This window comes from Ctenopharyngodon idella, chromosome 12 (assembly GCF_019924925.1).
Source record: "Ctenopharyngodon idella isolate HZGC_01 chromosome 12, HZGC01, whole genome shotgun sequence".
Lineage (NCBI taxonomy): Eukaryota > Metazoa > Chordata > Actinopteri > Cypriniformes > Xenocyprididae > Ctenopharyngodon > Ctenopharyngodon idella.
This window is the reverse complement of record NC_067231.1, coordinates 28,000,935-28,025,777: the sequence shown is the minus strand read 5'-3', so window position 1 is coordinate 28,025,777 and position 24,843 is coordinate 28,000,935. Positions and strand designations below refer to the sequence as shown.

Here is a 24,843-nt window from a genome sequence, read left to right as displayed (position 1 = left end):
AAAAGTTTGGGGTTGGTAAGATGCTTGATGTTTTTTTGAAAGACATCGCTTATGCTCACCTTTTATTTGATGAAAAATACAGTAAAAACAGTAATATTCTTAAATATTATTACAATTTAAAATAACCATTTTCTATAGTAATATATTAAATTTTCAGCATCATTACTCCAGTCTTCAGTGTCACATGTTCCTTCAGAAATCATTCTAATATGCTGATTTGCTGCTCAAGAAACATTTTTGATTATTCAAAGTTGAAAACTGTTCATATTTTTGCTGAAACCATATTTTTTTCAGGATTCTTTGATGAATAGAAAGCTCAAAAGAACAGCATTTATTTGAAATAGAAATCTTTTGAAACATTATAAATGTCTTTGCTGTCACTTCTATTCTATTTAATGCATCTTTGCTGCATACAATTATTAATAAAAAAAAAAAAAAAAAAAAACTAACCCAAACTTTTGAGTGTACTCAATTTATCTTCTGTGCAATCAAGTCAAGGAATATTTTCATCTTCTTAATGAATTCACTCATGTTTGAATCGTGTTTGTGATCTTTATATTCATATTATGCATTCATTGTTTTTTTAAAAGCAATAAGGCACTTGAGGCCGTGTGAATATAAGATTTTTAAAGGGGTTGCAGGAACTCAGCCGTGACTATTCATACTGCAGCCCGACCTCTTGTCCCTTATCGCTTAATTATAATGGATGTGTGTTTAATTGGTCTCACCTCGCACTGTTCACGGCTTACAGGACTGTTTCACATAGTAAATGGGATTAAAAACACATGTAACTACAAAACAGCATTTGGCAGTGGTGTCTAAAAAACCAGGAAGATGTCTTGAAATCTGCCGTGTGATCACAGATGTTCTGACAGATGCTGCTCTTCTGATCACACATGCAGCAGAAGCAGCATTTACAAGCGCAAAGTCTTGAAGGAGCAGCAACCCGATCTGAGGTCCGAACCGCGGCCATAATGATTCCCTCAGGTGGGTTTGAGGCAGGAGGGTCAACCCAACATGCTTGATTGTCCACAGATGCTGGAGACTTGAATTGTCAAAAGCCAAAAATAGAATTGATCCTTTTTTTCAAGCTTTTAGATAAGTAAAAGTTTTTTTACAAATCATGAACTTTGCTTGGGGTTCAACTTCCATGACTTTTTTTTATGACTTTTCCAGTTATTTGTAAAGATTTTTAAAAAGGATTTTATAGAGATTGCACTCACAAAGAAAAAAAAAAATATTGCCAAAGAAATTTGAATATACTATAAAAATGAAAAATAAATATACTACAGAAACTTTTAAGACTTGCCAAGGCCTGGAAATCACAATTTTAAAAGGGGTGGTTGATTTATAATTTCAATTTTTTAACTTTAGTTAGTGTGTAATGTTGCTGTTCGAGCATAAACAACATCTGCAAAGTTACGACGCTCAAAGTTCAATGCAAAGGGAGATATTTTCTTTTAAAGAATTTGCTGTTTAAGGACTACAACAAACGGCTGGTAGGGACTACAACGAGCTTCTTCCCGGGTTGGTGACGTCACAAACCCCAAAATTTACATAAACCCCGCCCACCGAGAACACGCAACAAAGGGGGCGAGGCCATGTTGGGCTGCTTTAGAGAAGAGGAAGAGATGTTGTAGAATGTTTCTTGCCATGCCGTCATTTTACTCCGGACTGCTTCACAAATGAGGGTCAATTCAACGCTGGATTTGCACAAAAGATTAACATGACGGCACATGCTAGTGGATGAGTTGAATCAAATCCACAGAAACTACATAAATTTATCCACTAACCATTCAGAAACGTCCAGTTTCATTCTAAAACTTGTAACTTCTTCCTGAGTCTCTCCATCAGTGTTCGACTCCGGTTTGAACAATGTAAGGCTGAACACCGTTACTGACAATCCTCATTTTGGCTGCGTGAGATTCTCCAGCTTTGTTGTTGTTGAGCAACCGAAGCGCGAGCTGTTAAAGCTCCGCCCTCTTCTGGAAAGGGGGCCGGGAGCAGCAGCTCATTTGCATTTAAAGGGACACACACAAAAACGGTGTGTTTTTGCTCAGAACTCAAATAGGGGCAAATTTAACAAGCTATAATAAATGATCTGGGGGGTATTTTGAGCTGAAACTTCACAGAAACATTCTGGAGACACCAGAGACTTATATTACATCTTGTAAAAGGGGCATTATAGGTCTCCTTTAACATTTTCAATGACCGTGGGAATCTGCAGTGCATTTCCATTAAAAAGAACATCTAATACCTTCCATAAACTACTAAACAAAACTACTTCTTCTCTACTGAATCAATCAATGTTTTTCAACCATTAAACTAAAGAGGACGATGAAAACCATGTGTGCCCATAATGGAAGATTTATTCATTTAGCAGATGCATTTATTCAAATCAGCTTACAAATGAGGAAAAATACAAACACATTAATCAGTAGAAAAACTTCCAAAAAGAAACTTCCAAAATCGGCAAGAGAAATACTAAATGTATTTTGCATTTACAAATGGAAAACTTAGTTTTAGTCCCTCTACTAGCAGACAATCAGTCTAACAGTCGCCTACCAGACCCAAAAATGAACTCTCTGTCATTATTTACTCAAACTATAATTTTAGAAGACTTGGAATATAGTCATATGGACCAATTTTACGGTACTTTTTTGACCTTTTGTGGAGCTTTCAGCATTGAATTTAAATTTTTGGGTGAACTTAAACCAGTACGCCACATCATCCCACCACTACATCAGCGAGATCCGTCCCAACTCCTCATTACATCTCATTAGATCATCATATGGCATCACCACCATGTCCTTGAGAAGATCTAGTTCCAGTATGACAAACATTCAGTCATGGAACTGGCTAAAAGAGAGGTTAAAAATGGCAAACAACCGACAATGTTTCGGTGGCCATTTTCTAATTTATTTTTCAATTATTCACACGAGCAGAAACCAAACAGAGCGAAAGATTACGAAGGAGAAAAAATGAGAAATAATTCTACCTTTCATGCTGTGGAAAGACAACTGCAGCAAAGCCACAAGCAGGAAAAACTAATCAAATCATCAGTCACTAGGGGAAAAAGACACAGCAGGGCGCTGTTATTTCCCCTGGTCACTTAATGCTTTGTGTTCTCACAAGATAGAAAACTAGAAAGGGATAGGAGTGGGCAGAATAAAAACAACAACAGAGGTTTCTCTTTCAAGCATAGCGCTTAAAGGAACAGTTCACCCCAATATGAAAATGCTGTCACTTTTTACTCACCCTCATGTCATTTAAACCCGAATGCTGTTAATCTTTCTCTTCATAGTCTTTAATACTTAGTCATTGCATCTGTCAAGCTCCAAAAAAAAAAAAAAAAAAAAAAAAAAAAAAACCTTAAAACCATTAGAAACAGTCCAAAGTGTGTTATATTCGTAGTCTTCTTAAGTCACATGACAACGTTATGTGATGAACAGACTAAAAATCAAACCTTTATTCACTAATAATCTTAAAGCTTGGAGAGTTTTGCTTTAATTCATGAATTTCCATGAATTTCCTGTATTTCCATTATCATTAAATAACCTACATTTAGGTCACTTTAAAAGGACTATTTCATTGGTACAAGGGGAAGAGCTATGTAAAGATTCTTAAAGAAAAAAAGTCTTCTTCAAAAAAGAAAACAGCATGAATGTCAGGTTGGATCAAGATGAGGATAAATAATGACAGAATCAGCTATTCTTTTACCATTGCACCCCTGGCAGCTTTAAATGAAGAGCAAACAAACTGGAGCACATGAGCCTAATTTTATTTACATGTGCATCCTGATTCCAATAGTGAAGTAACAGAGACACACACATCCAGACTGGAAGCCGGCCATTCGCTAGAGAAAGAAAGACAGACAAAAGAGAGGAACAAACGACAAGGGGGGTTGACAGGGGACAGAGCAACAGCCCAAATTATTTTCCAGGCCTTGGCTGACTAAACGTGAATTCAGCTGCAGTGAACTCGTGCCCATCAAGGACAAAACACAGTTTTCTCATGCTACTTGGGAGAAATCAGGTCACGGCTCGTTCCAGAGCGTCTCTTCTTGCACATAAATTAGTTCTTCTTTATCATCTTACACATCTGGAGTGCGCTCTTATCTGATAATTGGAAGATGGATTAGTAATGCAGAGTCTCTATTAAATACCTCCGTTTAGCATGCTAAATGAATAACACCTCAAATCATGCGGCTTGCTGGGAAGAGGTATGCTGGTACTTTTATAATCAATCAAACTTACAATTGTGCTAGGTGAAAGATTAAAAAAAATCCCACAAAATTACATATAGAGACCAGAATAGACTTGGGGCAATATGAAAACAGACTGAGTTTCCATGTTTTATGGGCCTTTCCATAATGATTTTTATGCTGTACAAATTGTATATTATATCGCCTAACTCTATTCCTACTCATCACAGAAAACTTTTTGCATTTTTAGATTTTCAAAAAACATCACTTAGTATGCTTTAGAAGTTATTTTCCTCATGGGGACCAAAAAATGTCCCCACAAGAACAAGGACTTGCCATTTTGTGGGGACATTTTGTCCCCAAAATGTAGGGTATACCCGAAGACAAAAGCAAATATAACCCATTATAATCTGTGATGATGTCTACACTGGATGCAGCGGCAGTGCACAACGCGACACAACAAATCCCAGACAATAAACTGATGCCCCGTTCTAATTCTGATGTACTTCTGACACATAGATTTGTAGTGGTCACATTGGTATCATTCAGTTCCTTCTGCTTGAAGATCAGATTCATCATGCTGGAGACGAAGCTGGCCATAGGGGGTCTGTGTAGAGGACTTGAGGTCTGGTTCTCGTGGTCTTTGCTGAGGATCTGTGCCAATGGCAGGTCATCACAGAAGTCTTAACATGAATCAATTACCTCGACTTGCACAATGTAAAGTCCGCTGAGGTCATTTCATGCCAGAGTTAACACACGTTTCCTGAATCAAACATCTGCTCTGGAACTAATGTAAAACATCACATCTAGACCATCTAGATGAGAGACCAATGCTCATACCAAAACCTGAAATTTAACGAAAAATTGATTATTTAAGGTGAATATGCTTCGCTCTGGAACCTGACAGATGTGTATGTTGCCAATTACAGAAACTCTATTTTAGGAATTTATAGGCCCTAAAGGAATGTATGGGTTCAATACAAGTACAGCAAGTGTGGCATAACGTCAATCACCACAGACAATAATTTAAAAAATATTAAAAACTGAGGTTACAGGTTTGGAAAAACCGAAGCATACTTTCAGCAAAGCATACCGTTTTTTGCTAAAGCAAATTTTGTCATCAGCAGGGTCAGTTCTCAAGTTTCTCACAAGTTTCAGTGAAGGTATCTACTTTCTAAATGACTCATAGGAATAAACCAAATAACATTTGTGCTGATGGGAGAACTGTTGACTTGGAATGCAATAATACATGGAAATATTCAGAGGTTGATGTAATGACATCCCATGGCAAGACAGTGACTGCTGCCAGTTCGTAAGCTTTAGCTAATGAGGAACGTTACACCCTTGGACCGGACGAAGGACTGCTTGTCTCATCGCAGGGCTGAACTATTCCAACATGAGCTGTAATGAAGGCAGATGTAGTCTACTGGGTCATGGAAAACACCTGAGGACCAGAAACCTACTCAACTTTGAAGAAAAGAAACCCACCTAAGGGTGTCAAGAGGTCAGAGGTCAGAGGTCAAGGTGTCACATGATTTATTCCAATGCACAAGGGCGCAATAAAACAACTCAAAAGAGCATTAAAAATGGTGAAAAAACATTCTGGCCACATAAAAACCTGCACACGTCAGTAGTGCTGGAAAAGCAGCAAAAGCCTCTGAGAACTGAAGAACTATTTAGGAAGAATTACTGAAAAATGAAGACATGACTCAAAGCAACAACCAATCACCTTCACAGTTCATCAAGAGGAAGTAAAAGAACTGGTCAAAACAAAACACGCCGACTTCAAAACAAGCAGGAAGTAGAAAATATATCAGACTTATTATCTGTGTATTTTCCCATCTCTATATTATCTTATTGTTATGGGAATTTATGGGTTTTATTTCAGATGTAATTTTAAAATGAATGTCTCAACACTGTAAAAAGTAATAAAAAAAAATAAAATAAAAAAAACTTAAAATGCGCTCATGTGGTAACATCTGTTTTAAAGTAAATATTTTTATGCAAGTCAAAAATATTGTTTAATTGCACTAAATTAACACCCACAAAAGTCATTTTGAGGGTCAGATCAAGTAGATTTATCTATTTCAACTATTTCTTAAATTCTTTCAATTCCTTCAGAGAAACAAAAACAGACATAAAATATAGTTGCAAGCAACTGAGACAAAGACACTGCATGTTAATTTTGAAGTCAATCAGACCAACAGTACTGCAGTTAGAGCCAATTTCATGTTTTGTTCAATTATAGCGCCACCAAGTGGCGCAGTCCCACCACTTTTTTTGTGTGTGCATGTCCTCAGAGTGCCCCCATACATAAGATTGTCAAATTTGGTGAAAATCTCACATTTCGTTTAGGAGTTATAGACATTTATATGTATGAACACATAAAAAAACAAATTACCCACACCTGACTTTGATTGCATTTTTTTGTCACTTACTATGAAAATTTAGACATTTGGCCATTAGTGTGTCGTCAACGACCTGTGTTTCTGATTTTCCTATGGTGGTTTTGTCTCGATCGGACTAACGGTTTCAAAGATATATTCGCGAATGTTGTTTAAATGCTAAACCACAACATTGCACTAACCATAAGGCGAAACCTAGCATGTTTGGTATCGTCGGACTCAGCAAGGATTCAGGAATCCAGGGAGATGACTCCCATGAAAATAAGTCAACCATATCCAAATTTATATGCAAACTGACATTTCTCAGACTCCCTCAGGGCATTGTTCCGATGACCCATACAGAGTTTCATAATGATACGTTCATATGTTCAAAAAAATACAGCATTTTACTACAAAATTCAAAATGACCGATACCCAAAATGGTAAATATGGGAAAATAGGATATCATTTGACTTGGCATGACGACCTGAATCTAACGAAACCTTTTATGATTTCGGGACAAACCGTTCAGAAGTTATTTTTTCGTATCTCCAGACCAGTAGGTGGTGCTGCACTGAAATGCAGCATTTAACCTCAGGTCATGCTTGTGATGATATGGACCAAATTTGGTCTGAATAAAATAAAGTGTTGAGGAGATGGAGCCTTACGTCTATTTTCACAAGCACTACGTAAAATTCGTTTGCATGTTTTTCGAAAACAGTTTGACAAATCAACTTGAATGCCACAACTTTTTGTCGGCATGGTCTGAAGATGATCTGGTTCAACTGTCGTGAAAATTGGAGCAAGGGCCTAGGAGGAGTTAGAAAAAGTTGGTTTTTCGGAAAATTCAAAATGGCGGAAAATGTTCATGATGGAAAATTACGTCATATGGTCCAATTTAATCGTCTTGAGTCAAATAATCAGAGAATTATGTTTCTAACCCATATGGTTAAAAAGTTACTAGCATAAACATGAGTGAAACTTTGGACAGGTAGTGGTGCTAGAAGCATTGATTTAAATACTCCAAAATTGGTGTGGTTAATGTTGGGACTGACCTCTATCAGTGTGCCAAATTTCATATCTTTCCCGCAAGCGGTTCTATGGGCTGCCATAGCCTTCCCTACGCACCTTCGGTGCTTGGCCCCTAATGACTAAGTTATTGATATACAGTTAGAGTAAAGACCTAGAAAACCATTTGATAAGTAAATCACAGTTTGAGACAATGTTGAGATGTGTACTAGTCTTTCTCAGGAGAAACATCTGAGAAGCAAAAGTCCTCATTTGTTCTCCATAGGAGAAACAGTTGAGACCTCTTTGTGATTTGCTTATTTCAATGCGTATGATGTGATTTCAAATATGATGTTTATCATTGATGTATTTCTCCGCTGGCAGTCGTTGTACCGGCAAACAGAACAAATATACTTCAGCATGAAAACAGCTCTTCATGAAACCCCAAACCCACAAAAATAGGGAAGTACAAAACACAAGCTCTCCTCTGAAGTGTATCCATTAATGCGGGATCTTTGGGCACATCTGGCCACATTAACACGTCTGTCATCGCGTACGTAAACATTACGAGTCTGGGTGTGCACGTTTCCTTAAATCACATTTCTTTTCATCTGTGATTTGGGTTGCAATCGTTGCCACACACACCCTCTCTGAGACCAATGGAGAACTTTTAGAAGCAGGAAAACATAAAACCAAAAATAAAATCATAAATCGAGAGGTTATTGCAAGGTTAGCATCTTTCATTCGTGACAAACATCTCTGGTTAATGATCTCAGCGCTCTCTCAGAGTAACGTGTTAACAAAAGTAACAACTCAAACCTTTCTCGTAAGCACATGCAAAAGTATCAGGATAAATTCAGAGCTCCTGGATGGCATCCCACAGATGCTAACACTTACAACTCATTTCACCATGGATTTGCTCCTCTGACACTTGCGCAATGAACATCATCACATAAAATTGAAATCAAAAAGCTTTTTTATGAGTCCAAATTACGTTTTTGGTAGTGTGAGAGTCTATGAAGTCACAGCCAAAGGTACCGAATTAGCCTGCACGTCAAGCCAAGGTCTAAACCCTTCTCATTCCCAATCAATCACGGCAATTCCTGGAAGATCTTTCATCTCCTTCTTGTATTTTGGGCTCAACTGTTGTTCTCCCTTTGGGGCTCAGCGTGTTCATTACATCCGTTTTGACAAAACATTCGGACGGTCTACCTTTCAACCAGCCTCACATCTGCTAAAAGTAGCAAGAATATGATATATGAAAATAATCCTGCTCCGTGAGCCAGTCACTACCATCTGGGAATACTTTATTTACTGATTCATTTGAAAAGCATATACTGTAAGACATGCCAGCTCTGTCTCAACCGCTCATCTGGCGTCTAATAAAAATGCTGAATTAAACGAAAATCACCACAAACAGCGTGAGAAATCTGTTTAGAAGGAATAATTCATGACAAAGTGAAGATTCTGTCATCATTTACTCACCTCAGCCTACTTCAGTAGAATCTACAAGTTGCTCTATACATGGAAAAGACATGGGAAATTGACAAAAACACCATGCATTTTTCACAAAAGTAGTAAAAAGAAAGACATGAGGGTGAGTAACAGTGAGAGAATCTTCACTTTTGGGTGTTTTAACCCTTATTTGACAACATAATTGCAATGACAGTGCATTGCATCTGGTGATGCAGAAATGACCTGCCATTCTGTCAGCATTGTGATAACAATGAAAATCAAATCTGGAATGGTTTTATGTTTTGCTCTATGTGCTGAATCATAAGTGGTCCATTTGGTTGTGTGTCATGCTGAACCTTGATTCCTGGAAACCCCTACAGAGCGCTGTCTAGACGAGTCCTTCGGTTCAGGAGGAAAAATAGTGTTTTGTCCTCATAATTCACCTGAAGTCAAATGGACAATGCATCGTGTCCAGAACCATTCAAGTGTCCTTCACTCCAGCACTCAAAAAACATTTCATTTGCGCTCAAGGAGTCTGTGTTTTTGTGTTTCTAAATGAACAATCTTTCTATGAATGCAAATGTGTATGAACCAGAAGAACCACGTCATGTATATTCATGAAAACTCTGTACTGGAACTAATGACTTCAAACCTTCAGCTTCATTATTCTTCTGATGCAGCAAATGCATAAAAGAACGGTTTCTAAACAAATTAATTCATAAAACACTCATTTGACCTCTTTCTTTACGCCATCACTTCTGAATCACTTCTAAAAATCCTAAAAACTTGACATAATAAAATCAAACCAATTGAGCTTTATTTCTCAGTATGCAGAAGTGTTTCAACTACAAATTGCATCATCAACAAATCATATATATATATACATACAGTCAAACCAAAAATTATTTAGACATTTTTTATATTTTTGATATATTTTTACTAGTGGGTGCAGGACGCTATAGTTCATATATGTAAGTGAGGATAGCAAGTAAACGGTGACATATTATACCAAAAAATTCTTCATACAGTGGACTACCAGTAAAACTGATACAAATTTGGAACCAAAAATTATTCAAACACTTTGACCTGACCATGTTTTGCTTAAGTGTTATCTGACATAATTAAGATTAATTCTAATAATTTCTGACAGTTTAACTCTGAGATCTTGTCATATTTTATTACCACTTTTTAAAAGGGTTAGTTACCCAAAAATGAAAATAATGTCATTTATTACTCACCCTCATGGCGTTCCACACCCGTAAGACCTTCATTCATCTTCAGAACAGAAATTAAGATATTTTTGTTGAAATCCGATGGCTCAGTGAGGCCTCCATAGCCAGCAATGACATTTCCTCTCTCAAGATCCATTAATGTACTAAAAACATATTTAAATCAGTTCATGTGAGTACAGTGGTTCAATATTAATATTATAAAGCGACGAGAATATTTTTGGTGCGCCAAAAAAACCAAAATAACGACTTATATAGTGATGGCCGATTTCAAAACACTGCGTCAGGAAGCTTCAGAGCGTTATGAATCAGCGTGCTGAATCAAGATTCGGATCGCATGTCAAACCGCCAAACTGCTGAAATCACATGACTTTGGCGCTCCGCTGATTCGATACGCTGATTCATAACGCTCCGAAGCTTCCTGACGCAGTGTTTTGAAATCGGCCATCACTATATAAGTGGGTTTTTTTTCTTTTTTGGCGCACCAAAAATATTCTCGTCGCTTTATAATATTAATATTGAACCACTGTACTCACATGAACTGATTTAAATATGTTTTTAATACATTAATGGATCTTGAGAGAGGAAATGTCATTGCTGGCTATGGAGGCCTCACTGAGCCATCGGATTTAAACAAAAATATCTTAATTTGTGTTCCGAAGATTAACGAAGGTCTTACGGGTGTGGAACGCCATGAGGGTGAGTAATAAATGACATTATTTTCATTTTTGGGTGAACTAACCTTTTAAACTATAGTGAAAAAACTGTATTAATGAATGAAATGTTAAAGGTGTCTGAATAAGTTTTGGTTTGACATATATATATATATATGCACACATACATGCATAAAAACCTCTTAAATATTTTGTAAAAAAATGCATTATCTGTGTTTTACTCCAATGTAAAATGCTCATATAATGCTAACAATACACATCATCTCTCCACGTGTTTTAGAACTATTTAATTTCCTCCATTTTCAGTGATCTCTCACAAACACTCCCTGTGTTTCCCAGCTACACACATCCAACACTTCCTCTCATGTTCCACTTTCATCGGTGTCCCTGTAGGGAACTCTCACACTTGGCTGTCTGAAGCCAAACCCCAGACTCGTGCTCAGCACCACACGACTGCCGCGATTCGAGCAGAACATCTGCTTTCTGCATGAGAGCGAGGGAAAGAGCTCCCACAAGTCCCTGCTTCTCTTTTATTGTGCTTTAAAGAGCACGACTGGTGGAAACGCTACTCGAGAGCACCAAACCCCCTGAAATTAGCGAACAAAAGGAAAATCATTGAGGCAGGGTTCAGTTTCCTTAGCAGATCTTCAGGGCTCTTGGGCAAGCGTGTTCTGCTGGTCAAATGGGGCGGAAGCAAGAGATTTTGTTTGCTTGGTGTTTTTTTAGTAATCTGCAGAGGATAACCCCCACCCAGACCAACCAACCCAAAACTCTTTCAAACGCTTATTCAGCACAAGCTGTCAGACTGACGGAGCTGCAACAAGGTCAAAGGTCAAGAAACTCTGCTGAGCGACAGGATGCTCCGACTGAGGTCAAGCTGCATGTCAGAGCAAAGACAGGATGTGGGATGAGCAAGTGAGGAAAAAGACAACAGCGCACACAAAGACTTCCACATAGGCAGTCTATAAAGACAAAGCTAATGAAAACAGACACACAAAAACAAACAGATTTACTTGAAAGTGTTTTAGTGCAAGAAGGAACATTCATGCATTTAGCAGACGCTTTTATCCAAGGAACAAAAGCAATATTTGTAATATGCAATGCCAGGTTTATTAGACAACTAAATGAAACAATCTGCATTTCACACATACAAGCCAACATTTACAGGAATAATTTGCACCCAAATGAAAGATTTTCTTTAATTTCTCCCCCTCATGTCGTTCCAAACCTGCAAGACTTTCTTCTTCTGTGGAACACGAAAGATTAATTTTTGAAGAATATCTTACATTCTCATTTCCATATAACAGAAGCGCATACTGGGACTGTCAAGCTCCAAAAAGACCAAAAAGCATCATTAATGAGGTCCATATGACTTCATTGGTGCATTATAAACACTGACAGATGAAGTGAATAACACTGATCATCTCTTCATCACGGCACCTGTTAGTGGGTGGGATATATTAGGCAGCAAGTGAACATTTTGTCCTCAAAGTTGATGTGTTAGAAGCAGGAAAAATGGGCAAGCGTAAGGATTTGAGCGAATTTGACAAGGGCCAAATTGTGATGGCTAGATGACTGGGTCAGAGCATCTCCAAAACTGCAGCTCTTGTGGGGTGTTCCCGGTCTGCAGTGGTCAGTATCTATCAAAAGTGCTCCAAGGAAGGAACAGTGTTGAACCGGCGACAGGGTCACGGGCGGCCAAGGCTCATTGATGCACGTGGGGAGCGAAGGCTGGCCCATGTGGTCCGATCCAACAGACGAGCTACTGTAGCTCAAATTGCTCAAGAACTTAATGCTGGTTCTGATAGAAAGGTGTCAGAATACACAGTGCATCGCAGTTTGTTGCGTATGGGGCTGCATAGCTGCAGACCAGTCAGGGTGCCCATGCTGACCCCTGTCCACCGCCGAAAGCACCAACAGTGGGCACGTGAGCATCAGAACTGGACCACGGAGCAATGGAAGAAGGTGGCCTGGTCTGATGAATCATGTTTTCTTTTACATCACATGAATGGCCGGGTGCGTGTGCGCCGCTTACCTGGGGAACACATGGCACCGGAATGCATTATGGGAAGAAGGCAAGCCGGTGGAGGCAGTGTGATGCTTTGGGCAATGTTCTGCTGGGACACCTTGGGTCCTGCCATCCATGTGGATGTTACTTTGACACATACCACCTACCGAAGCATTGTTGCAGACCATGTACACCCTTTCATTGAAACGGTATTCCCTGGTGGCTGTGGCCTCTTTCAGCAGGATAATACGCCCTGCCACAAAGCAAAAATGGTTCAGGAATGGTTTGAGGAGCACAACAACGAGTTTGAGGTGTTGACTTGACCTCCAAATTCCCCAGATCTCAATCCAATCGAGCATCTGTGGGATGTGCTGAACTAACAAGTCCGATCCAAGGAGGCTCCACCTCGCTACTTACAGGACTTAAAGGATCTGCTGCTAACATCTTGGTGCCAGATACCACAGCACACCTTCAGGGGTCTAGTGGAGTCCATGCCTCGACGGGTCAGGGCTGTTTTGGCATCAAAAGGGGGACCAACACAATATTAGGAAGATGGTCATAATGTTATGCCTGATTGGTGTATATGCACTTTTATTTCACTGCATGTCTCTTCTGAAGTCATAAAATATCTTTATACGAGGAAAAGACCCAAATTTAAGTCACTATTCACTGAAAGTATTGCTTTTTGCTGTAGATCTCAAATCAAATATGGCATTAGCTAAGGAACATCAGTATAGTTTGATCATGTAGATGAAGAACAAAGAGTAAGAACTATTTTTGGGCATTTTCATGAATTCATGCACTCACTTCAAACATATGAGCAGTTCTCTAGGCTTTGAAACGGAGCTAATGTTTCTCTCTATTACCATGTTGACTTATTATACGGAACAATGAAAATGGCTTTATTTCAACTCCCAAAATACATCTTTTGATTCCTCTGGTTCATACGTCCACCATATAAGGACAAAGAACTCAAACTGGTCAGTAAAAACATGAAATCACTTTACAGAACATAAAATATGGAGAAATGTTAATGAAAACGGCCAGCTGACATGAGTAATGCCTGAATGCCATTCTGTGTGTGTAATTTAATGCTTTTAAAATGAAATTGGTTATCAAAATAACAATTCTGCACATCTGTAACTCTGGCAGCACATTTAGTACTAAATAAAAGAAGAAAAATACAACTTAAAGACACACACACCTCATCAATTAACCCAGTTTGCAACAACTACGGTGGTTATTTTTAAATCAAATCAAATACAAAAGTAGCTGTAAATAATGCACATCAGGTCTAGGCATAGAATAAAATACTATGAAATATATTATAATATTTTACCCAAGCCCTCATATCATCATTTTAAATTCACTTGATGCTTCTTTGTCTTTCTTGACCACTGACAGCCTTTGGTCACTGCATGCTGTTGCTGTATGAAAAGAACAACGTCAACATGCTTCAAAAAAGTCATAGGTTTGGAATGACATGAGGGTGAGTAAATACTGAATATTACTTTAATTCTGCAATGCCATTTCTATCAATCTCACAAACCCATTTGGGGAAACCCGTTCTGCTGCACAGACTGAAAGATACTTATAGCAGCTCGTCCACAGAGACATACGGTTTCATCTGGAAAAGAGTTTCAACATAACTGGACCTGTAATGTGATGAACAGAGAGGAGAGGAGCGGACAGGCCCTGATTCATGTTGACGCTGTTCCAAAAAATATCTGTGTCAAATAAAACGTGAACTGAGATTGTTTCACAACTGAGGTGGACAACAAAAGAGACCTGATTCCACTTGTGAACCAATGTGAACTGGGTTATTCTGCACTAAATTCCTTTCTGAGACAACAAAAAAAGGTGTGAACACCTGTTTGTAGTTTTTGCTACTTGTTCTGCTGTTTTGATGAAATCTGACGAGACTTTAGCCTTGATATCTAAGCAGCAGCTGTGTCAAATGCTGAATGTTCATCATGTCATCATGCAATACTAATCAAAATAATCACAATATGACATTCTGACCGAATCGTGCAAGAAGGAAGAGACTGAGATGCATCTCTGGAAGAAACAAGCGCAGAGCTGGTGAGACGAGAGAGCAGCACAATGAGGCACGAGTGATAAAAGAGAATGACAGATGAGGGAGTGTGTGTGTGTGTGTGTGTCTGTGTGTGTGTAAGACATCTATACAAAAGACAAGAAAATGATGCTTAAAGAGACTGAAGACTGCGACAAACACACCTTCTCGATCCGTGTCCTGGGGGTTTGTGAGATGTTTTTCTGGGTTTTTTGGACCCCTCTAATTAATTTGGAATGTCAAGGAGCCGTTTCCTCCATTAATGACTGCTGTAAGCTGCCAGATAATTGGAGCACTGGATAAGGGCATCTGAAACACTGTTATTCGACTCAGCACTTGAAGGTCTTGTTTTTCCAGGCTACTTCATCTGCACTAATGAAGAGCTGTATTCATGTACTGCATTTCCAAACAGTTGTAGGGGTACAAATGACTGACTTACCACAATTAGATCACTTTTTACTATGAAGTATGAATGAATACATTTTTTACATAATTTTTAATGTTCATATATGTTTATGTATATATGAGCAATATCACACAAGTAGCCGTGCAATATGGCTGTATATCAGCACAGATGTGATTCCGCCGTAGGTAATCACGGCGTGCTGATATACAGCCATATCGCACGGCTACTAGAGAGAGAGAGATCGCCTGAGCAAGCATTACCTGTGTCTGATATAACATTCATTCTTCAGGTCGATGTCCATAATATTATATCCATTATAAAAATCAGTTTGAATGTCTGCTGAGGAAAGCGATCCTTGTATTTGTCCATTTTATAGTTAAGGAAATGTTCCATAGCAGCGATAAAACAACATCTTTTGTTTACAAAAGTCCATTTCAATTTAAAAGTCTCTTGCGACTGATTCGTTCACTCGTAAAGTTCGCCACCATCTAATGACGTATTAATGTAACCTTCACTCAATCCATATTATGCACTAATCTAATGGACCCTTTCTCAGTACAGAATACAACATATTTGTATAAAATAATATTTATTTATGTAAGTTAAATATGGCCTTAACCTTAAATTATTCAATTTAACATCGCCCAATTTGTTCAGGAACAAGTAATAGATTAATAAGACCAAATATTGCCTGTTTTATTTTTATATCTAATGTTTAAGCACTATAAGAGCCAACAGTAAATCCCTGAAGCACTGGCCGAGACGAAGCTGTTCTCGGCGGGTACACGAGCACTGAATGGCCGCTGACGGCCTGGAGCTCGCATCTCCGAAAATGTCTAAACAAATTGTAAAATAGGCACTATGATTAAATATGAGTCACTAAACTATACTAAAAAATACCCAATGACCGTTTCGGCTAACAGAACATGTTTTACAATTTTGGTATGGTTTTGGGTTGCCACTGTGTCCAAAAAGCAAAATAAATTGAGCACCACTGGCCTAAATGAACATAAAAGCAAGAAAAAAATATTTAACTTTCACACACATTTGGGATTCAGTTTGCTTAGTCTATTTGATTAAGTTGCGTGTGTGTGTGTGTGTGTGTGTGTGTGTGTGTGTGTGTGTTCCAAAAGAGTCGAATCTTATCTTCCCTTCTAATGTTCCTGTGAATCAGCCTCTGTGTTCCATCTGAAACACTTTCCATATTCATCATCTGTTCAGCTTTATCGCTTCATGATAATGTGAGAAGGTGTTGTACAGCCCTTGTTCTCCTGTCTGGCACATAGAGAGGTCGTGTTTCTGATAATAACATGTCTCCAGCGCTCATGAGATGCTTTTCACAGAGGTTGTCTCCTTTTCCACCCCTCTGTCTCTATCTCACACGCCCCCCGTGTTACCATGGGAACAGTCCAAAAATCACTTTCTCTCATCCTGCTTAAATACATTAAAGATTACATGTCTAATTAAGATTGTATACAACATGAGTAAGCAGAAAATATACATTATATACAACCCAACACACTAAAACTCCAACACACTGTAGGGCACTAAATAACCTACATGCTAATATACCAACATATCAATGCATGTTAATATACCGAACATCCTAATGCAATAACCTATGGCTGCAGTAACTACAAATGTCAAGTACAACATAAATTCCAGCCCAACAATGGCTAGTGCCGTTTATAATCGGAAATGCACTTGTATTATTTAATTATTTCATATTTTAGGTACATTTCTTAACAAAAAATCTCACCCAACTAATGTGATAAACTAGGGAACCCTCTCATTTGGTACATTAGTATGATATTAAAGGTTAAAATTAACAACAGAGCTCAAACTATTAAATCCAACTGCTATACTTGTAAAAAAAAAAAAAAAATCAACATATTAACAATCAATGTCATCAATTATTGGAAAAATCTATATAAAAAATAATCTTTAGTATCAGCCCTAGGCTATTTATTGCATTACAATGTTTGGTATATCAATATGTATCATTTCAGCCTTAATGACCAACATCATCACTGTAACGCCATAAACACCCTACAGTTCAGTACTCCCTACAACCTCAGAAACTACAGCAGTGATGCCGTCCCACTGAGCACAAATTATACTTTTGCATTTGACTTGGCAGATGAATAATGTACTTTGTTCTGATCCAATTTTAACTTCATTTTCAGTTCAGGTTATTCACAGAAATTAAATTTACTTATACAACTTGATTAGGGGCTTTGAATAAAATGAAGAAGAATAAATTGAATTCATGTTCTTATCTAGATTGAGGGGCTCATTCACACATTTGTGACTATTTAATTCACCTTTACATGTCGTCTGTCAACTACAGAAATGCACTGACACATGCGTTAATATGACCTTTCAATATCATATCATATTGAGTCCCTCTATAACTCAACACAGGACTCATGTCGTGCCAGTGTTTCCTACAGAATGCAAATGCAACACATACATTGACCTGCTTCAGTGTACGTCCACTGTCATATTGCCATCATGCGTTCATAGACTAAAAGACGATGCAGTTAGGAACATAAAACGGTCATTGTATGTGCTTCATTGCTGCTTATGAAAGAACTAAACGCAGTGACCTTGTGAATGAACATGCTTGACCACCTCCCACAACTTCCTGTGCTGAAATCAGAGAGGATGAAAAACAAATATGAGCTTTCAATTTTGATAATTTCATTTGACAAATGTTTTTTTTTTTTTTTTTTTAACTCTGCTCTGCTTCATCCAGTTTCAACAACTGGAATTCATCAGCTTCACTGGAGCAGGAGGCTCACACGAGATCTCTCGCTTTCTCTTCCTTGTACAGCATTACACACGCTGGATTTCATTTCCACACAACACTGTCTGACCACTTCCAACCTCAGCCAAAAGTCACAATAACAGTGAAGTTGAAGTTTTGTGGAAAACAGCCTCTATTGCAATTCTGGTTTTCTGCAGACACACACACACACACACACATGGACATGCACACACACTGAGTTTCCATGTTTTATGGGGACATTCCATAGACATAATGATTTTTGTGAAGTTTCAGCTCAAAATACCCCACAGATCATTTATTATAGCTTGTCAAATTTGCCCCTATTTAGGTGTGAGCAAAAACACGCCGTTTGTGTGTGTCCCTTTAAATGCAAATGAGCTGCTGCTCCCGGCCCCCTTTCCAGAAGAGGGCGGAGCTTTAACAGCTCGTGCTTCGGTTGCTCAACAACAACAAAACTGAAGACTCTCACGCAGCCACAATGAGGATTGTCAGTAACGGTGTTCAGCCTTACATTGTCGAGTCGACACTGATGGAGAGACTCAGGAAGAAGTTACAACTTTTAGAACGAAACTGGATGTTTCTGAATGGTTAGTGGATAAATTTATGTAGTTGCTGTGGAGCTGATTCAACTCATCGACTAGCATGTGCCGTCATGTTAATCTTTTGTGCAAATCCAGTGTTGAATTGACCCTCGTTTGTGAAGCAGTCTGGCGTCCCTAACCCAGGAAGAAGCTTGCTGTAGTCCTTAAACAGCGATTTCTTTAAAAGAAAATATCTCCCTTTGCATTGAACTTTGAGCATCATAACTTTGCAGATGTTGTTTATGCTCAAACAGCAACATTACACATTAACTAAAGTTAAAAAAGTAAATTCATAATCAACCACCCAGTGGTTGTTTAACCCAGCGACTGAGTTGTTCAAATGTGCCCCATTAAACTCATTGCATCTTTCCATGATGACAGCTTGTAAAATCATCATTAATATGGCAAGACTCACATTTTGTAAGTGGCCAAGTTTCATTTTAATGTACTGTCTGATAAGGAAAATAAGATCTGGACCAAATTTAGCAGCACAGTGAATATAGTCTCTAGAAGTCTATAACTTCAAGGTCACTGACTGTATAATTCACCCCCTGCAAATTTAAATACGTCGCAGCCCTCAGAATGTTTCTTTTTTTCCTCTTCATGCTCTGGATCATATTCACACACTCCGTGTTACCAGAGAAGGGTTCTCAATCACTCTCACCATGAACATCAATGTCAACCTGAATAAAATCAGAGGTGAGTTCTCAGAAGTTAAAGCTGACGCGGTGACCTCGGTTTACGTCATTACCGCTCATCTACCCTTCAGAACTACACTCTCCCTGTCTGGCCTTCTGCATGATATGCTGCACAACACGGGCGTCCACATTAGCGGTCTGCTCTGCGGTAGATTCAGTAATTAGACTCTGCTGTGGCGATTTGTCGCTCCCAGCATGAACCTGTCAGAGCGAATGTTCATTTGCATTCAAAAACAGAGTCGGCAAGAGTTCGTTTGATATAAGCTTCATTACGCCAACCTGACTGACCGCTCCACTTCTGAAACACACACTTACAGTGAAACACACACTTACAGTGTCAACTCAACCTTTAAAAGCAGGACACATGGATTCTTACAAGGCAGACAGAGATACAATACAGTGCCTTATGAAATACTCAAATACTTCACATAAAATATACACTGAACTGATTGCTTCACTAGTATTTTATTCTGAGCAACACAATGATGCAAGAAATGACAGAACAAGAAGAGTCAGAACTGTTATAAAAAATATAAAGGCCAAAAAAAATCAGATTCTGTTTTAAAGTGCATCCTTATTAATTGTATAGTGTTGTAACTATGAAAAATGTACAGAAGGGTATGTTTCACCAGATACAGATACATTTATACCTCAGAAATGGTTTTAGATTGAAAGAAAGTGGATGTACAAAAGAAATAATACCATTTCTTTAGGGTGTCTGGAAGAAAGTGCTAGGGAGGAAAATCGTGTAAAACATAAAAAATAAACGATAAAGCAAAATAAGATTAAAATAAATAAATAATAAAAAGTTTAAATAAATAATAAAAAAGTTGAAATATATCAAATAAATAATAAAACATTGGAATAAATAAATAAAACAGTACAGTACTATAGAGAGTAGGGAAAACAGTACTGTAATAGAAAAAAACAAATCTAATCATATTTACAATATTATTTCTTTTCTAGAGTTTAAATTGGGTCTTTAAACATACAAATATATAGTTGTCTTTTAAATTATATGATGGGAGGTTTTTTTTTTTTTTTTTTAATCATATTTAGGGGTCAAGTTACCTTTTGTTACCATCATTGTACCATGGTACCTTGTATTTGGTAAAGAAAGAGAATAATGAAGGACTTACTCATTTTTCTGTAAAGCAAGTAGCAGTTGTTTACCGTCCACTTCAATCAACACCTTCAGTGATCCAGGATGACCCTAAAAAAGACATACAGAGAGCAGTCAGACACAGAAGGCATGAAAGAAATGCATTTTCACCTGAAAAAGAAATATTAAAACATCAGAGACACAATCAGATTTTTTTGTAATCAGTCATCCCCATATTATTAGATGGTAAAAAAATAAAATTTATTGTAGCAGAGGGCAACAATGTGGCTTGCTCTATATAAGCATGTTAAAGCCTAAAGGAAAGTGGGTTTAAAATTACTTGAAAATATATTTAGTACCGTCAAAACCCCACATGCATATTAAAATGTTATTTTGCTTTGTAAATCCACTTTTGTGGGGGAAAAACAGAATAAATAAATATTTAAATATTAAATAAATAAACAAATATTTAATATATACATCCATACACTCCCTAAGTGCACTTGCGCTGTGCGTTTTAGACCATGCGCTTAGATCGTTAAAATAGGGCCCGTAATATACATACGCATGACGTCACCATTTTCACGTTATTCGTAATTTGTTTATGGTATCATTTTCAAAAGTTTGCATTTTCTGGCCATCAAAACAGCGTTGTCATATAAATAAATGACCAAAACACACCAAAAGTTCCCGTTTTTGTAAAGTGTGCTGTGTAAATGGCCCCTCAGATTTAAAAAATTAGACCAAACCATCTCATTAGACACCTGTTGCCGCATTAGCATTTCATCTGCATCCACCTACATGGCTGGTTGACAATTGGCTGATTGCCACTTGAAGAGATGGCAGCTGATTGGTTGATTACATAATTACACACACCTGTGGCACTTCTGGCCGCTCTATAAACACCATGTTGTGATGGTGAACCCATCTCAGCACACTTCAATCTGTCAAAGAGTCTGATGGCATGCTTTTCAACATTTACTTGGTTTTGATTTACTGATAATTTGAAATGTAAATGTAAATAGAGTAAAAGTGCTGGTTTATTCACACAGTTAACTGAAGTCAATGACTATATTCCTGATAGACCGAAGAAAAAAAACGTGGTCCTACATTTTTATTCTCAATAAATATTCAGAAATGCATCACATTATGAAAGTAAAATGGGTTGCAATAGCAGTTTTATGTTCTGTTTGTGGTTATATTCGTGGAAGATGAAGTTTCAACCGCTTGCTAATAGACAATGCAAGGCTTCAAACCAATAGAAAGTGAGAGAAAGCACATTTCCAGCTTTGAGTGGGCTTTTGTGCAGGATAAAATGAATCCGCCATTGTGTCGTGGGTCTATAGCTGTCAGGATTAGTTTTATGTTTCAATTCTCTCTGACATTAATTCTCTTCACGCTCAGTAAGTCTGAAAGTTCGGCAGATTTACTCCGAGGCTCTGAGGGAAATGGATTTAAACCAGCCAGGCGTTGACAAAATACAGCAGAAATAAGCATGAATCATCTGTCTAACATGAAGAGCTCAATGCGTCATTGCATATGTATGTTAACGCGCGGCTACAACCGTGACAAATTCACACAAGGTAAATCAGATCGTAAGAGAACGTTTGCTAAGTGTTTAGCATAAATTTGACCTAGAATATAGGCTGACCTTCATCCAAGTGATGAAAAACAGAGAAACCTGAGGAAAATATGGGATTCCAAACTCTTTCCCATGGTAAAATCACTGTAATGTACGTCATCTTGTGGCCTATTGCTTTATTGAACACATGGACGTTCACTGTCTTGGCTGAAAAATGATTAAACCGCATGGAATAAGTTGTGAGTTTGTGGGTTCATAAGAGTGCATGTATAAATCTCTGATGAAAAGACATTTGGGGGTTGACGATCTTGTGGATGTACCTTGGTTACAAATCCACTGCTAACAACTTTGACCTCCATAAATCTATAGTTAAGCAAACAAATGGAGCAAATTTAACACCATTGTAAGGGTTCCTCAGAGAGGTTTCAAAGTTAAATCACTGCAAGAGCCCAAAACCTCAAAGCAAGAAGTAAGAAAAACTCGACAAAGCTTTCAATGGTCTTCAGACGTGACTGGCATTGGCTTATACTATGAGTATTCATTCTCCCCCTACTGGTGGCCTACAGAAAGAGTCAAAATCTCCATCACTAATTAATAAATCTACTGCAGTGCAAAGGAACAAGAGGGACTTGCATTACTAAATAATCACTGGTCTCCAACAATAACATTACCTCCCATCTCAATTTTATCGAAGACCACCTGGGGGATCTAAACGGTCATTGGAGGACTGGAGCAAAAAGAGATGAAACAAAAGTTTAAAGTGTCAGTACATATGAAAAATGTCCCACAAAAACAAAACACAGCATTCCAGCTGAAGAGCCTCATCCCGGGCCTGATGTGTGATGTTGGGAGTATTCAGGGATGTTCTTGCACTGCTCCAGGAAACTTTGCAGGAGAATGTCATTGTGTCAGTCAGTGAGCCGATGCCAACTGGGTCATGGAGAAGAACAATGATCTGAAAAACACATGTGAAGTTGAAGCCTTGGCGCAGCGGGTAGAGCATGTGCTTGGTTCTGGTGATGTGGGTCCAGACTGTGTCACATCTCGATACATTTCACCCTATCTTTTCACGTAGTTACTGCCTCCTTTGACTTATATATTAAGGGCAAAATACCATAAATAAAATGAAAAATGCGTGCAAATCTACAAGGGCTGTAAAAGAAGAACTTAGGCGTTTTGCAATCTCCATGTTAAATGGAATAATTCACCTAAAAATGACAGTATTGTCATCATTTATTCACCCTCATGTTGTTCCAAAACCTTATGCTGTTATTTTTCTTGTGGAACACAAGATTTTAACCCTTTAAAGCCTACAGTATCATATTTGATGCTCAATTTTCATAAAGCAAATGTAAGAAAAACGTTTATATTGTTAATTATTGGTAATATTTCAAGATGAATACTCACTGGACTGAAGCAATTTAGGTTTACTTGATCCATTATCAATTTTATAGAAAAATCATATTAAAATGTGAGTATATGATGCATCAGATTTTGAGGAACGCTTATATGATGATCTCTCAATCATCATCATTCCATTTCAAAAAATAGATTTTTTTCTGACTATTATTTCTGATGAAAGTGACATCAAGCTCCAAAATAAATAAATAAATAAATAAATAAATATGCTTGAAAACAAAATAAAAGCAGTCCACTGAACCAAATAAACCACACAAATCTGCATATGCAAATTTCAGGTCTGTTCCGTAGAGTATAACACTTGAGATAAATGTGGTTCTGTGGTTATTTATGACACTTTTTTGTCCTTTTTTGACCTTGACAGAAGTGGTTGAACTGTCATTGTATGGAAAAAATGTGTAAAGATTTTTTTCTTTTGTGTTCCACAGGAGAAAGAAAGTCATATGGGTTTAAATGAGGGTCATAAAGTCATAATGACAATTTATATTTTTAGGAGAACCATTTCTTTAAAGAAAAATGAACTTAGCCATTTGAAATGTTGCATGGTCTGAAAATAATTAATGAATCAGAGTAAAAACAGTAAAGCTGGAAGCTAATGTGCAGAAATGATTAACAGCTTTGGTTGAAGAAAAGGTTCAAATACTTTTTTCAATCAATGATATATATTCAACAGGCATTATTTTAGACAAGCTACAACAAACCTTCACTAGTTCAATGGCCTTTTCCCTATGTTCTAATGCTGAATCTACACACACACACACACACACACACACACACACACTGATCCCTGGGTGGTCCGATTTACTCTTTATGATTGTTGCTTAAGGCGGTTCACATGTAAAATTTGTCTGTAAAACCTTTTTACAAACTCCAGTAAGAAAAAAAAAAACACACTCCAAGTAAATAAACTAACAAACAAATGGGCTTCAAAACAGTCTTGCATGTCTTCAATCCATAAATTGGCTGAGAAATGTTTTTCATTAAGGACAAAAGCAACAATTCCCATCCAGGAATCATATTCCCTCACAGGCAGGTCTGTTCGCTGCTTCCCAAAACACATCAAATGGTTCAAACTCACTCCTTGCTCAAAAAAGAACAGGCATGAAATCATAATCTATACTGAACACATTTATCTTTAAAGTCAGCATATAATGGCATATGCAAAGAGGACCTATTAAGTCTTGATTTTGTTTTTGGGCTCTACTAGAATAGGTTTTCATGCTTGAAT

At 37.7% G+C, this 24,843-nt stretch overlaps 1 protein-coding gene across 1 annotated transcript in view; it reads right to left on the bottom strand.

Annotated features, from left to right (window-relative positions):
* The window catches only part of LOC127523254 (disintegrin and metalloproteinase domain-containing protein 12), a 107,597-nt gene that overhangs the window by 60,463 nt on the left and 22,291 nt on the right, over positions 1–24,843 (bottom strand). The window contains exon 3 of the mRNA XM_051913765.1: positions 20,652–20,725. Within this exon, the coding sequence (XP_051769725.1) occupies positions 20,652–20,725 (74 nt within the window). The remainder of the gene's footprint in view (positions 1–20,651; positions 20,726–24,843) is intronic.